The 14,398-nt window shown below is 36.9% G+C and overlaps 1 protein-coding gene across 1 annotated transcript in view; it reads right to left on the reverse strand.

Annotated features, from left to right (window-relative positions):
• Positions 1 to 14,398, reverse strand: part of galns (galactosamine (N-acetyl)-6-sulfatase) — a 60,493-nt gene that overhangs the window by 29,133 nt on the left and 16,962 nt on the right. The window contains exons 10-11 of the mRNA XM_082160983.1: positions 8,779 to 8,915; positions 7,663 to 7,765 (exon numbers count right to left, since the gene is read on the reverse strand). Of these exons, the coding sequence (XP_082017109.1) occupies positions 7,663 to 7,765; positions 8,779 to 8,915 (240 nt within the window). The remainder of the gene's footprint in view (positions 1 to 7,662; positions 7,766 to 8,778; positions 8,916 to 14,398) is intronic.

Raw genomic sequence — 14,398 nt, forward strand, 5'->3', positions numbered from 1 at the left:
GTCTTAATGTGTGTGTTCTCCACAAGAGCACATGTTAGAGGGGTCACTTATAAGGGGATTGTGACTACATAAAAGACTGTGTTGAGTCACCCAGGGACTGGATACACACACACACACACTTCATGGCAGCGCAGGGTCCCCTAGGATCTGGCCTGCGACTTGCTCTCTGTCTTTTGAAGCAGTGTGTGTGTGTGTGTGTGTGTGTGTGTGTGTGTGAGTGATCTTACAGGCATGAAACAGTCCAAATCCCCAAAGGTTTGGAGAGAGTGCTTCAGTCTGAGCTCGAGGAGCAAACACAACAGCGCTTCGCTATTAATAATGCAGAAAAACGAGAGCAGGTTAGCTTGGGGAGAGAAACCCGAGTGGATCACCCGTGAAAAACGTGCGAGAAGAGCAAATAACTTGGATTTGTTGATGCTCAAAAAAGCTTTATGTAAAAATACCCTGAATTAAAGTCAGCATGAAATGGCATTCACAACTAAGTTTACTTCCTTAATGTGAACTTCAGGAAACTGGGAAACTGAAATCTTAATTATAGAATGGTGGAAATTCTTTTTTCTTAATTTTTCAATAGAAATAACTGCCTCTCTATGTTGATCGGAAAAGGGAGAAGAATGAGTTTAGTAAAAGCTAGATTTGAGTTTGGATTGGTCGCATCAAAAGTTAGCGTCACCTGCTTTACTCTCCACTGCTCCTGTTAGCAGACACCAGATTCTTATCATTCTGTCTGGATCAATCAGGCAACGGTGGGCGGAGTCAGTGTGCACAGCCTCTGCCTACAAGCCGGGCTATTTACATTTGGTGACATGACACCACACACGACACATGACATATAACATGACAACATGACATGACATGACAAATAACATCACATGACATATAACATCACATGACATATAACATCACGACATGACATGACATATAACATGACATGACATATAACATGACATAACATATAACATGACAACATGACATGACAAATAACATCACATGACATATAACATCACGACATGACATGACATATAACATGACATGACATATAACATGACATGACATATAACATGACAACATGACATGACAAATAACATCACATAACATATAACATCACATAACATATAACATCACGACATGACATGACATGACATAACATGACATATAACATAACATGACATGACATAACTCTATGTTGATGTGCAATTGGAACACATGACATGACATATAACATGACATGACATATGACATATAACATGACATAACATTTTGACATAACATTTATGTATGGAGAGGTGGCATGTTAAAAATGCAAATTTGTAAGAACTTAAATCAGTGTAATGACCGACTGGTTCCCGACTAGAAATGTGTAGTTAAAAATGCATGTTCAGAAATGCAATAAATAGAAAACAAATAGTATAGATTATTGATTAGCGTGTTGTTAGACCCAAGTTTGGGTTCTGAGAGTTGATTTGGTTGAAAATGCAAGAAACATTGCCTTAAGTGCATGTATTCAAGAGGTTTTTCTCAAGGTTTTCTTTTTCTTTTTTTTCTTTTTTTCTTCCACTTAATGGAGTTTGGGCTCCTTGCCACGGTCTCCTTTGGCTTGCTCAGCTGGGGTCTAAAAGACCATTAATATTCAGTAATATTATCGATTTAACTGCACTGACACTATCGGATGAGAACAAAATCTGAACCGAGCTGAGATGTATAATCCACACTGTTATTGAACTAAATATAATCAACATTGAACTGACTTGAGCTGAATATAATAACAGATCTGTTTATAGCCAAATTGAACTTGTTTCATAACTTTTACAGTTATTGAACTAAATTGAAGCAATATTGATCTGAATAATGACACTATTATCTTCTCGCAGAGCTGCTTTAGAGCTGAAATCTATTTTTTGTGCATAATTTATAAATTTTAGAACTTTAGCATTATCAATGTGAAGCTGCTTTGAAGCAATCTGTATTTTAAGGAGAGGAGTTTATTTTAAATAATAATTAAGAAACTTGTTAAAAAGTGGAACTAAAGTGCCTAACGGGTATTTAAAGTGGGAATAAAGTGTTAGGGCTTTAGGAACTGGGATAAGTAATATACCAATAAGGCAGCATCCATTTATGATTTTAACAATAATAACCATAAACACTGAATATGTTATTATAATTGTTTTATACAGGGTTTGTACAGATACTGTAAAATGAAATTCCAGCTTTTCAAGCCCTACTTTTATTTTTTTATTTTTTTTAAGGACTACAATTCGAGATCTCACTTATCAAACAATATCTTTCTTTATTATCTTAAAAATAAAATAAAAAGGTAAATAGATCAATAATAATAAACTAATAAAACAAAATGGTACAAATAAAGTGCGGCAGATGCAATGACTGGTAACTTTAACCATTGAAAGGATACTATGACAAAGATATCACTTATTCCTTATTCAAACTGATTATGAATATATGATTGACCTGAAGAATGAAAGCTGTATCATATACTTGGATATTTATGAGCAATATCACACTCATAGCCATGTGAAATGCCTCTATATCTATATCAGACGGACTGCAGCGTTGATTGTGAGTGAAAAGATTGTTTTATCAATAAAATTTAAATTACATTTCCCATATATTGTCTTTCAATAATTCAAGCACTTTTAAAGTTCTTCTTCATAAATATGGCTGTTTTCAAGGGTTTTCCAGGACTTCAATTTCCAAAAGTTCACTTTAAGCACCTTGTACAAACCCTGTTTATAATGTACTCCAATACACTGAGGTGCAAATATTATCTGCCACTATTTGCACTAAGTATAAATAGCATCTAACAACTATTTACACTAGAGAGTGTAGTCAAAAACCTGTCATACGACAATCCCTTCCCGCCAAAAAACCCACAGCTCCTCCCCTAACCCAGCTGTCAATCAAAGCTCAGATTTATAATCATTACGTACAGTGAAACCGGTGAAATGTGTAATTTAAGAGAAGAATTCTCAGGTGTTTTCTGTGAGGTAATGCACACTAAAATACTTCATATTATCGCTCAACGGTGCGGCGCGAGGATCATCGGATGCAAAGCACTTACGCTGTGAAATTTCTCATTTCACACCTCGCTGATCCACACAGGTTTCAAGAGGAACTCACCCGAGTGACCGATACTATTAAGCCATCATTTCAACCGGGTTTAACTGGAAACAAACCAGAGGGTGAAAGAGTCTTTTTTTAAGAGAAGTGCAGTGTGGATCACTGCCTAAATACGGTCAAACCAAAACTTATTCAACATTTCTCACATTATCACAGTTTATTCGCTCTAGTTTAGAAAATGGTAATAAAATATGACAAGAACTCAGTTGATATTTGACTGGTTTTGTCCATCCTTCTGTTAGACTGTCTCACACATGAATTATGTTGAATATCTGTCAGATGTTAAATTTAACTACACTATTAGATAATACCAGTTTAGCTCAACCAATCACCAAGCAATGCTTCATTTTGTTCAGTCTGTGTGTAAAAAGAGCATTAGCAATTAAAGAAAAAACACTTCAGCAAAACATGATCAGGTCAAAGTGTCTGAATAATATTTGCTCCCAAATTTGTATGAATGTCACTGGTAGTCGCTGTATGAAAAATGTTTGGGTATAATATGTCACAGTTTGCTTTGTAGTTCATTTATGTAAGTGAGGCATATTATACCCAGTGTCCTGCACACACTAGTAAAAAACAAAAACAAATTATATCTAGTGTCTGAATTATTTTTGGTTTGACTGTATGTGCAAAAAACCGAAGGATATTCCCTCACGTCACCCACAATCATTCAAATCAATTTAAACGCGCTGAGCTTAGAAACGATGGGCAAATGGAGATGCCAAATGGCACTAGAGGTGAAAATGCGTCGTAATTTGTGTGCAACTCTAAAGCATCAGGTGAAACCTCCCGAAAACACATTAACCATCAGGACTGGACTCCAGCGTGAGACGCGAGCTCAAACAATCGATCGACGGCTCACAAGCAATCAGACACCATTATTTGTGAAGTTACACTCCAGTTCACATGAGCTGATAAAGGGCTGCTATTGATTCAGTGGCCATCCAGGAGAGAGCAATTTAAGCAACCGATGGGGCATAAAACAAACCCTCGCGTTCAGAGACGAAGCCGAAGGCCCAGGCGCACATGTACAGTCAAACCAACATTCAACATTTCTCACATTATCACAGTTTATTCGCTCTAGTTTAGAAAATGGTAATAAAATATGACAAGAACTCAGTTGATATTTGACTGGTTTTGTCCGTCCTTCTGTTAGACTGTCTCACACATGAATTATGTTGAATATCTGTCAGCTGTTAAATTTAACTACACAATTAGATAATACCAGTTTAGCTCAACCAATCACCAAGCAATGCTTCATTTTGTTCAGTCTGTGTGTAAAAAGAGCATTAGCAATTAAAGAAAAAACACGTCAGCAAAACATGATCAGGTCAAAGTGTCTGAATAATTTTTTATCCCAAATTTTTATACATTTTAGTGGTAGTCACTGTATGAAGAATTTTTGGGTATAATATGTCACAGTTTACTTTATTTTGCTCTCCTCACTTACATAAATTAATTATCGTGTCCTGAACACACTAGTAAAAAATATATAAAAAATGACATTGGTGTCTGAATCATTTTTGGTTTGACTGTATGTGTGTTGTGTGACTTTAATGGGAAATGAAGCGTGTGTAGTGTGTATGAGAGACCTCGAACGCTGCTGGAATAGCACTAATAGATGAAGCGTGTTTGCAGAAGTGCTGCTGCTCCATTAGCTCCATTAATATTCATTACTGCCTGATCTTCAAGTCTATTTGATAAGGCATTGTGTTTGAGATAACATTAACACGCTAATGTGCATTTTGGAATGCAATTACTGCATCAAGAGGCAAGAAATCGGGGGAATGTAAGACAATAACTAGCTAAGATTATAACATTTTCTGAAGAAAATGTGATTTGTTGTACAAATTTCACCAGTATGATGCTAAGGTGTTCTGTGTATTCTGGATAAGTTGCTTATTATTGGCACAAGTGTATGGGATATTTTTGCCCGTTTTACTGTTCATCAAGCAAAAGGAAAAGCCAAACAATACGAGGCATCATTCATGCCTATAGCACAAATGATGAAGGGTTCTGAAAATCCCCTATAGATATGCACGATATTGTCTGACTGTACCACATTGTACTGTTATCGGCCGACGTTGCTTTTTTTTAACACATGCTGTGTTCACGGCATGTCGTAATTACCGTAATTACGAAATGACAACACGCAATATATTCTACTCAAGCCTGTTCACATCCTCGGACTTGGAATTAAGTGTTTCTATTGCAACACTATCAACGCCAATATGAATCAATGTGGTACAAGTCGGAGATATTGCAGAAGTGCTGCTGCTCCATTAGCTCCATTAATATTCATTACTGCCTGATTTCCGCGATACAAGTAATTCTCAAACAAAATAATTTCTACGATACAAGTAATTCTCGACCAAAATCATTTCAGCGATACAAGTAATTCTCAACCAAAATAATTTCTACGATATAAGCAATTCTCAACCAAAATCATTTCCACGATACAAGTAATTCTCAACCAAAATAATTTCTACGATATAAGTAATTCTCGACCAAAATCATTTCCGCAATACAATTCTCGACCAAAATCATTTCCACGATACAAGTAATTCTCAACCAAAATCATTTCAGCGATACAAGTAATTCTCAACCAAAATAATTTCAGCGATACAAGTAATTCTCAAACAAAATAATTTCCGCAATACAATTCTCAACCAAAATCATTTCCGCAATACAATTCTCGACCAAAATCATTTCCACGATACAAGTAATTCTCAAACAAAATCATTTCCACGATACAAGTAATTCTCAAACAAAATAATTTCTACGATATAAGCAATTCTCGACCAAAATCATTTCCACGATACAAATAATTCTTAAACAAAATAATTTCCACGATACAAGTAATTCTCAAACAAAATAATTTCTACGATATAAGCAATTCTCGACCAAAATCATTTCCACGATACAAGTAATTCTCAAACAAAATAATTTCTACTATATAAGCAATTATCAACCAAAATCATTTCCGCGATACAAGTAATTCTCAAACAAAATCATTTCTATGATATAAGTAATTCTCAACCAAAATCATTTCCGCGATACAAGTAATTCTCAAACAAAATCATTTCTATGATATAAGTAATTCTCAACCAAAATCATTTCCGCGATACAAGTAATTCTCAAACAAAATCATTTCTATGATATAAGTAATTCTCAACCAAAATCATTTCCGCAATACAATTCTCGACCAAAATCATTTCCACGATACAAGTAATTCTCAAACAAAATCATTTCCACGATACAAGTAATTCTCAACCAAAATAATTTCTACGATATAAGCAATTCTCAACCAAAATCATTTCCACGATACAAGTAATTCTCAACCAAAATAATTTCTACGATATAAGTAATTCTCGACCAAAATCATTTCCGCAATACAATTCTCGACCAAAATCATTTCCACGATACAAGTAATTCTCAACCAAAATCATTTCCACGATACAAGTAATTCTCGACCAAAATCATTTCCACGATACAAGTAATTCTCAACCAAAATAATTTCTACGATATAAGCAATTCTCAACCAAAATCATTTCCGCAATACAATTCTCAACCAAAATCCTTTCCGCGATACAAGTAATTCTAAAAAAAAAATCAATTGCATGATACGACTAATTCTGAACCAAAACCATTTCCACAATACAAGCAATTCTTAACCTGTACGCTCTCACTTAGAACGAAACTGACCATTATCTAAGGCTGCGTTCACACTGCAGGGCTTAATGCTCAATTCCGATTTTTTTTTTTAATTAGATTTTTTTGCAAGGCCGTTCACATTTCCAATTAAATGCGACCTTTTGTGATCTCCTGTGTGAACGTGAAATGACCCAGAAGTGACCCGCATGCGCAGAAGAGTACTCAACGGTCAACGACGTCACTTGTTGTTAGCGGAAGTAGCTAAACATGGATGTCAACAGTGGAGCTCGTTTAGCGATATTAAAGTTATTTTCCCAACGGAGCCAGCGCAATTACAATCTTCTCGTTTTAAGTAGAAAATTAAAAAGGAGGAGGAGAGCAAGGTTTTTGGCCATGGCGTTTTGTGGAGCAGTGGTAGCAACGTCGGTACAGAGAAACGTGTGGGTGCGGAGTCGCAGCCAGGAGTGGTGGGATACTGATGTGAGTGTGTTTATCTTCTGATTCCCGCCTACTTCAACGCAGAATTATGACGTTTGTCGCGTATGACATGCGGGTCGGATACCCGATGTGACCTGGCCGTTCAGACTGAAGTCGCATTTCAAAAGATCGGATACGTATCGGATTTGGACCACATACCCAGGTGGCCTGGGTCGCATTTCAAAAGATCGGATCTGTATCGTTCAGACTGTCATGAAAAAATCAGATACAGGTCGCATAGGGGCAAAAAAATCGGAATTGGGTCGTTTCAGCCTGCAGTGTGAACGTAGCCTAAATCTCTTAATGACTTGTGTACACTCAGGCATGTGCCCGATCATCAGACTTCAGATCATCACAGAAAAAGAAACTGAGACACAAGAATATGCAATCGCTGACCTTGTTGAATTCCTCCCATGAGTTGCTCCAAGTCCAATAGTGGGCCTTGTATTGCCCGATCCGCACTGCCATCATCTGGTTTCCACGATAATAGAAGATGGGTCTGTTGGGAATAAAATCACCTTTGAAAGTGCTTAGAGACTACATCAACTTTGTTGAGTAAGAGCATCTACACTCTTAAAAATAAAGGTTCCAAAAGGGGGTTTTCACAGCAATATCTTATAGAAGAACCATTTTTGGTCCACTTTCTTTTTTTTTGGCTTGCTTAGTTGGGGACATTTAATTTAATATTCAACAATATTACTGATCTGCCTGCATTGACACCATATATATATAAATGTACTAAATTAATATGTTTTTTATAACAAAAATGAACCATCACTGAACTTACTTAAGCTGGACTGTGACGCTATTTTCTTCTAAACAAACTTTGTTGCATTATTTATCTCTGTAAAGCTGCTTTGAAACAATCTGTATTGTAAAAAGCGCTATATAAATAAAGCTGACTTGAAGTGAACAGATCTTAAAAGAACAATTTTTTTTCTTAAACGTGAAGAACACTAAAAATCTAAAGAAACCTTTTCCACTGTAAAGAACCTTTTGTGGAATTGAAAGGTTCTATGAATGTTTAAGGTTCTTCATGGAACAGTAAATGCCAATTAAGAACCTTTATTTTTACGAGTCTAACGGCTTAACGTACTGAACGTTCTGAGATTTTCAATTCAATTCAGTTCAATTCACATTTATTTGTATAGCGCTTTTCACAATACACATCGTTTCAAAGCAGCTTTACAGAAAATGCATGAGTCCATATTACAATTTACAGTGATCCGTTATCAGAGGTAACTGTCTAAGTTATGCATTTCAGAAATGTACATATACAAAATCACAGTTGGCAAAACATTTATTAAATTTAAACAATGTAATAATTAAAGGCAGAAACAATGAGCTCATTGAAGTAATGAATACTTGTCTGTAAACAAATGATTATGACATTTAGAAAAAATGAATCTGCTTTGACCGACCACCTAAAATGAATGTTTATACTGCAAGTAAATCAGTCTGATCAAAATAATGGAATGTGAATGGATGTAACGCTTGCTTTGAGGTGGTTACCTGTCTAGCAGTGAGTTGTTGAAGAGTACAGGACTTAAATCGAGACCATCAATGACACGGTCATCAGGGGGAAGAACGCCAGCCACGGACAGACTCGTACTGAAGAGATCCATTACACTGCCCAACTGATGGCTCACCTGAGGAACAAAACGCTTTAAAAGAGCCGTGCGGTGTCATGTCAGAGATTATTGAACATTATTACACGGCTCTGTGGAATACTTGATTCTGATTGGTCAATCGCTCCATCCAGCGGTATATTATTCCCAGATAACAACCGCTGAGAACAGAAACACAGGCTCATCCGGGTCACTGAAGTCAGCAGCGCTATACGCTCGCTAGGAATGGTTTTTCTTCGTGGAAGTTTTGCGTTTGGTGAGCTAATAAAATATTAAAACTCAGTCGAATCAATATTTTGTGTACAGTTATTTAATTATGCCATCCAGTTTCATGGACTCGCTCGCTCTTGTTTCATACAAACGCAGATGTTGCCATTTTGTGACTATTGTTTTGTACACTGTTGGATTACAAGATACAAACAGGTACGATATTAAATCTGAATAATAATCTGAAATCAATATCTCTTATCTCCATAATTATCTATGTGTTGAAATGCTGTGTAATAAGTGATATGACTGTATATCGTATCTCTTAAATCTCTGTTTAGTTTGATCTTGCCGCTGAAACTGCTCTCCGCGGAAGCTTTGCGTTTAAAGACTTAAATATTTCAACTCAGATCAATATTTTGTGTCTAATTATTTACTTATGTGTCAAGTAGCCGTGTAATAAGCGGGATAATGTGCATCCAGCCGGTTGTTATCTCAGAGTAACCCCCTTCAGGTGTGTGTGTGTGTGTGTGTGTGTGTGTGTGTGTGTGTGTGTGTGTGTGTGTTCTCAGCATAAACCCCCTTCAGGCTGATGAAGACCTGATCCTGATCACCCTGTCAGGGTTTATTCTGAGATAACAACCGGCTGGATGTAAATTATCTCTTACTTAATCAATGATTTTGTCTAGTTGGTAAATCGATCTTCTATCTCATATCATTCATGTCCTTTGAATTTAATGGAAAACTATGAGTGTGATAGTCATTTAAGGTCGCTTCTGGTGAAAATCCAGCTTTTAATGTTGTTTATATGTCTATGTGGTGTTTTTAATCTGCTTTAAGACAAACCATGTGTAAATTCATAAGTCGACAGCATTGCTGAGTATTTTCTCCTTAAAACTGCAGTGAACCAAAGACAGTCTCAAACACACGCTTTGAAATCGCTGGTGTTTCTGACGTCACAAACTACCTTGTAACCAATCAGATCAACGTGTGATCGTCAACCAGTGGATCTCTGAGCTGAGTGAGTGAGTGGAGGCGGGGCTCATTTGCATATTCATAGAACCACGCATACTAAATGAAGCAAGGGTGTCGAGTTACACTCAAGATATTTTAAGCCATGAATAATTTTTTTCAAGGAAAAACATTTAAATATGTCATATTGGTGATCAAATATTAGTTTTAAGGGATACAATTATTGACTGATTTTAAGAATTTTGAGCAGCTCGTGAAGTTAGGGCTGTGCAATTAACTGTCATTTATTTTCGATTTCAATTTTGGCTTCAAATGATTATGAAACCACAATAAAAAAATATTATTGTGCCACATTTCATTCCTTTTCTTTAAAGCACTGCGCTTTAGACCCTCCCTAATGTCCAAATCAGTCGAATCATGTAATGTAACTGTTGTAAAATGCTGTGAAAGAGAACTTTAATGTTAATGTTGATCAAACAAGAAAAGAAAAAGATCACTCATTACTCTTGACAGAATAACTTCAGTAGTTTTAATAAGAATCAAAGTATATTTAATTCATACAGTACAGTGAAGACAGTACAGTGCTGCACTATGCAGTGTTTTATTTTTTACATTTGATTATTCGAAAAACGTACATGAAAAAACGTAATTTTTTTCTGATGTATTTGTCCTATTGTTTGTAATTTTCTTCGTTGTTTTTATTGTAATACTGATTGTTGACTTCTCTTCAATAATTATTTGCGGACTTGTGTTTATCTTACAGAATTAGCTGTTGCATCCAAATTGGTAGCAAGACGTGTGATATTTACATTTACATTTACATTTATTCATTTAGCTGACGCTTTTATCCAAAGCGACTTACAATTGCTATATATGTCAGAGGTCGCACGCCTCTGGAGCAACTAGGGGTTAAGTGTCTTGCTCAGGGACACATTGGTGTCTCACAGTGGATTCGAACCCGGGTCTCTCACACCAAAGGCATGTGTCTTATCCATTGCGCCACCACCCCACTTGTATTTAAATTTTTATATCATAGCAACCTAATTCCCAGCAAAATATACTCAAAGTTCAGATGTAAAAGCCTCTAAGTGGCATCTGAAATTTTCTTCTTGAATGATCATTTTTATCAAGTTCGTATATTTAAGTTCAGCAATTTCACTTAAATGGCAATGAAAATAACCTATTAATTGTTATTTAAGTGAAATTACTGAACTTAAATATACGAGCTTGATAAAAATGATCATTCTAGAAGAAAATTTCAGATGGCACCTAGAGGCTTTTACATCTGAACTCTTCATATATATATATAATGTGAATAATATGATATATATCGCTAATGTGAATGTGAACGCTAATGTGAAAAAAATTAATACTTTTTTTGGTCATCTCGCCCACTAATCGTGTTAAATATTTGTGATTAAAATATGGACATATTTATGATTTTTGCCATAATCGAGCAGCCTTACCTGAAGTCAAAAGTTGGCTACGAGCTGAAGGTGGACGTTAAAAAAATTACTGCTCAAAATAAAAGGCTTTTACATGCTAAAAAAGTCTATCCATCAGACAACAGAAGGCATGAAGTAGATTATGTGCAACACAGTTTTGATCATGTTGATCAATCATTTAGAGGCCTTCGAATTTTACATATCAAATATGGGTTAATTGGATAAGCGAGCACAATTATCTATCATATCACATAATCAATAATCATAATATCAGCTGATATATGCGTCTATCACAAGTCAAGATGCTCAAAAGTGTAATACATCAACCCATGCAGCAAATCACACAGACATGCACCAATGCAAAATCATTTTCTCTATGCTTCTCAAAGCATGGACAGTTTAGAAGAGCAGCGTTTCTTCAGTTCCCGCTCTAATCTGCGCTCGCAGGTTTATTATAAACCACACTAACATCTCTGTAAATGAAGAGAAAGGCAGAGAGAAAGGAGAGTCGGGACAGAGGCCGCAACGGCAGCTTTATCTGTCCTCCCCAGTCCTGCTGCAAAAAAAAGCTTTATTTTATTTATAAACTTTGAACTATTTTCCGATAAAATGCCATTTTTTCGCTGTCATCCTTGATCTTCCATTCTATTCTCTCCTGAACGGGCCTTTGAGGGAAACGGCACGCTCACAATCAGATAGCGCTATCAGCACTGAGCAGCTGGCACACACACACACACACACACACACACACACACACGTCGCCTACTTCAGCCTCCCAGAATTCCCTTCACCACTGCCAGTACATTCCATTATCTTCACTCTCAGGCTTCACACACACAGACGTTCGTACATACATACTTATACACACAGGAAAAGGAGAAATCAAAGGGAACAATTAATAAAGGTAACTAGCCGTTACCACCAGCTGCTCGTATCCAGCAACACACACACACACACACACACACACACAAAACATGGGACTTGTAAAAAGGTGAAATGAAATTCTTTATCTCCAATTCATTTCCTCTTCGTTCTCTTCTTCTCTGACGCAAGTTATCTGAGCAGACAGACCTGTCTAATGCACTCAGTGTGTGTGTGTCTCTGAGCTGATGAACACAACACCCCCCCACATCTTTATTTTTATATTCACGTCACTCCATCGGTGAAGTGAACCGTAGTTCGAATGCAGAGTCCGACCAAGTCAAGGTCAAGTCTCAAATCACGTTTGTTAATAGCGTCTCCTTAACTATAAGCTACTAGACAACTACAGGAACCACAAGATCATTTAAAGAGGACCCATTACGCTTTTTAAAATCTGTTTAGTGTGTAATGTTGCTATTTGAGCATGACAAAAGCTCCAGTTCTCCTCTATATCAGTGTCAGTGTTTCTGAACTCCTGAAACGCCTCCATTGTAGTCTTGAGTTTCTTCCGGGAACGAACACGTCACAATATTCCTCATTATAATAATTCATACGCAGAATAAAGGGGCGGGGCCTGGTTGAGTTAGTTAGTAGTGTGTTAAACTGGCGGTTATGGTAAGGGACGGGACATTTCCCAAACACACTCGAAGAGCTCGACCAATCACAGCACACTGCTCCAGCCGACCAATCAGAGCACAGTGTGCTTTTCAGAAGGAGGGGCTTCATAGAGACAGGAACTAAACAGAGCGTTACTGACAGACTGGGAAGAGAGGAGCTGCAACAATGGAGAATATGAGGGAAATAATCAACATTCAAGCAGGAAAACCTGTTCTAGTAGAGCCTGAAAACAACAGCAAGACTGTAAAAGGGAATAATAGGTCCTCTTTAATATTTAAATGCCATTTACTTTAAAATTAATAGTTTTTAGGCACTGCCACTCAGAAGGCAGTTTCATAACAGAGTTCACAATAACAGTAATTCTTACTATGCGTTTGTAAAACTGTGCAGATTTACATTGGAGGATTTTGAAACATTTGTCACAGCAAGACAGCAAAGAAATCCTCGAAAATAAATGGGAATCCACTAAAAACATTTGTCAATCTCATCATATAGTTGCTTTCTTTCTCAGAAACTCTGAATATTAATTCGTGAATCTAGTTTTATTTATTTGAGAGTACATTTTATATTAGATTTATTTGTAAATATGGAACAAATATCACCCAACAAATGATATTATAGACTCCACTTTAGACATCCTACTATACAAGCCAACTAGCAGTCATTAGAGTATTAGTAGACTGTTAGGTTAGGGTTCGGGATAGTACAATAAGTTGACATGTAGTTGAAAAGTTAGAGTCATTTAAATGTCTGTCGGGAGCATCAAAATAAAGTGTTAGCAGATATTAAGCAGACAGTTTACTAATACTCTAATGACTGCTAGTTGACATGTAGTTGCAAAGTTACTTGTAGTTAGTAGGATGTCTAAAGTGGACTATCGAAATAAAGCATTACCGAATAAAAACGGGCATCAATGCTCCCCATAAGAGAAATGGACGAGAAGATACACATATCACACAGAGCCACACTCGAGCGGGCAAAATCCAGCCTGCCACCGCAAGACAAACACTAACTGTGTGAAACACCTGCTTATCCCGCTCTGGCACTGCCCAGACACCTGGCACATATCCCAGCATGCACCTCTTCCCTTCAGTTCTTTATCCGGCACGCCTGGCATATTCAGATACTGAAGCCCTCATTACAGCTCAATCCAACCTCAGCAAACACACAAACAGATTAGCCGCTTAAGACGTTCCCAATCCTCCAGTCCCTCGTGCTATCAGGACCCCGCACACCCCTCAGATATGAGCTTAGCGCTCGCTCCTCCAGAAATACCCCCACGCCACAGCCCCATGGCACAGCTAACCCTAATACAATTAAAAGTCATTTGCGGAGCGCACA

This window comes from Leuciscus leuciscus (genome assembly GCF_965113295.1).
Source record: "Leuciscus leuciscus genome assembly, chromosome: 2".
Classification (NCBI taxonomy): domain Eukaryota; kingdom Metazoa; phylum Chordata; class Actinopteri; order Cypriniformes; family Leuciscidae; genus Leuciscus; species Leuciscus leuciscus.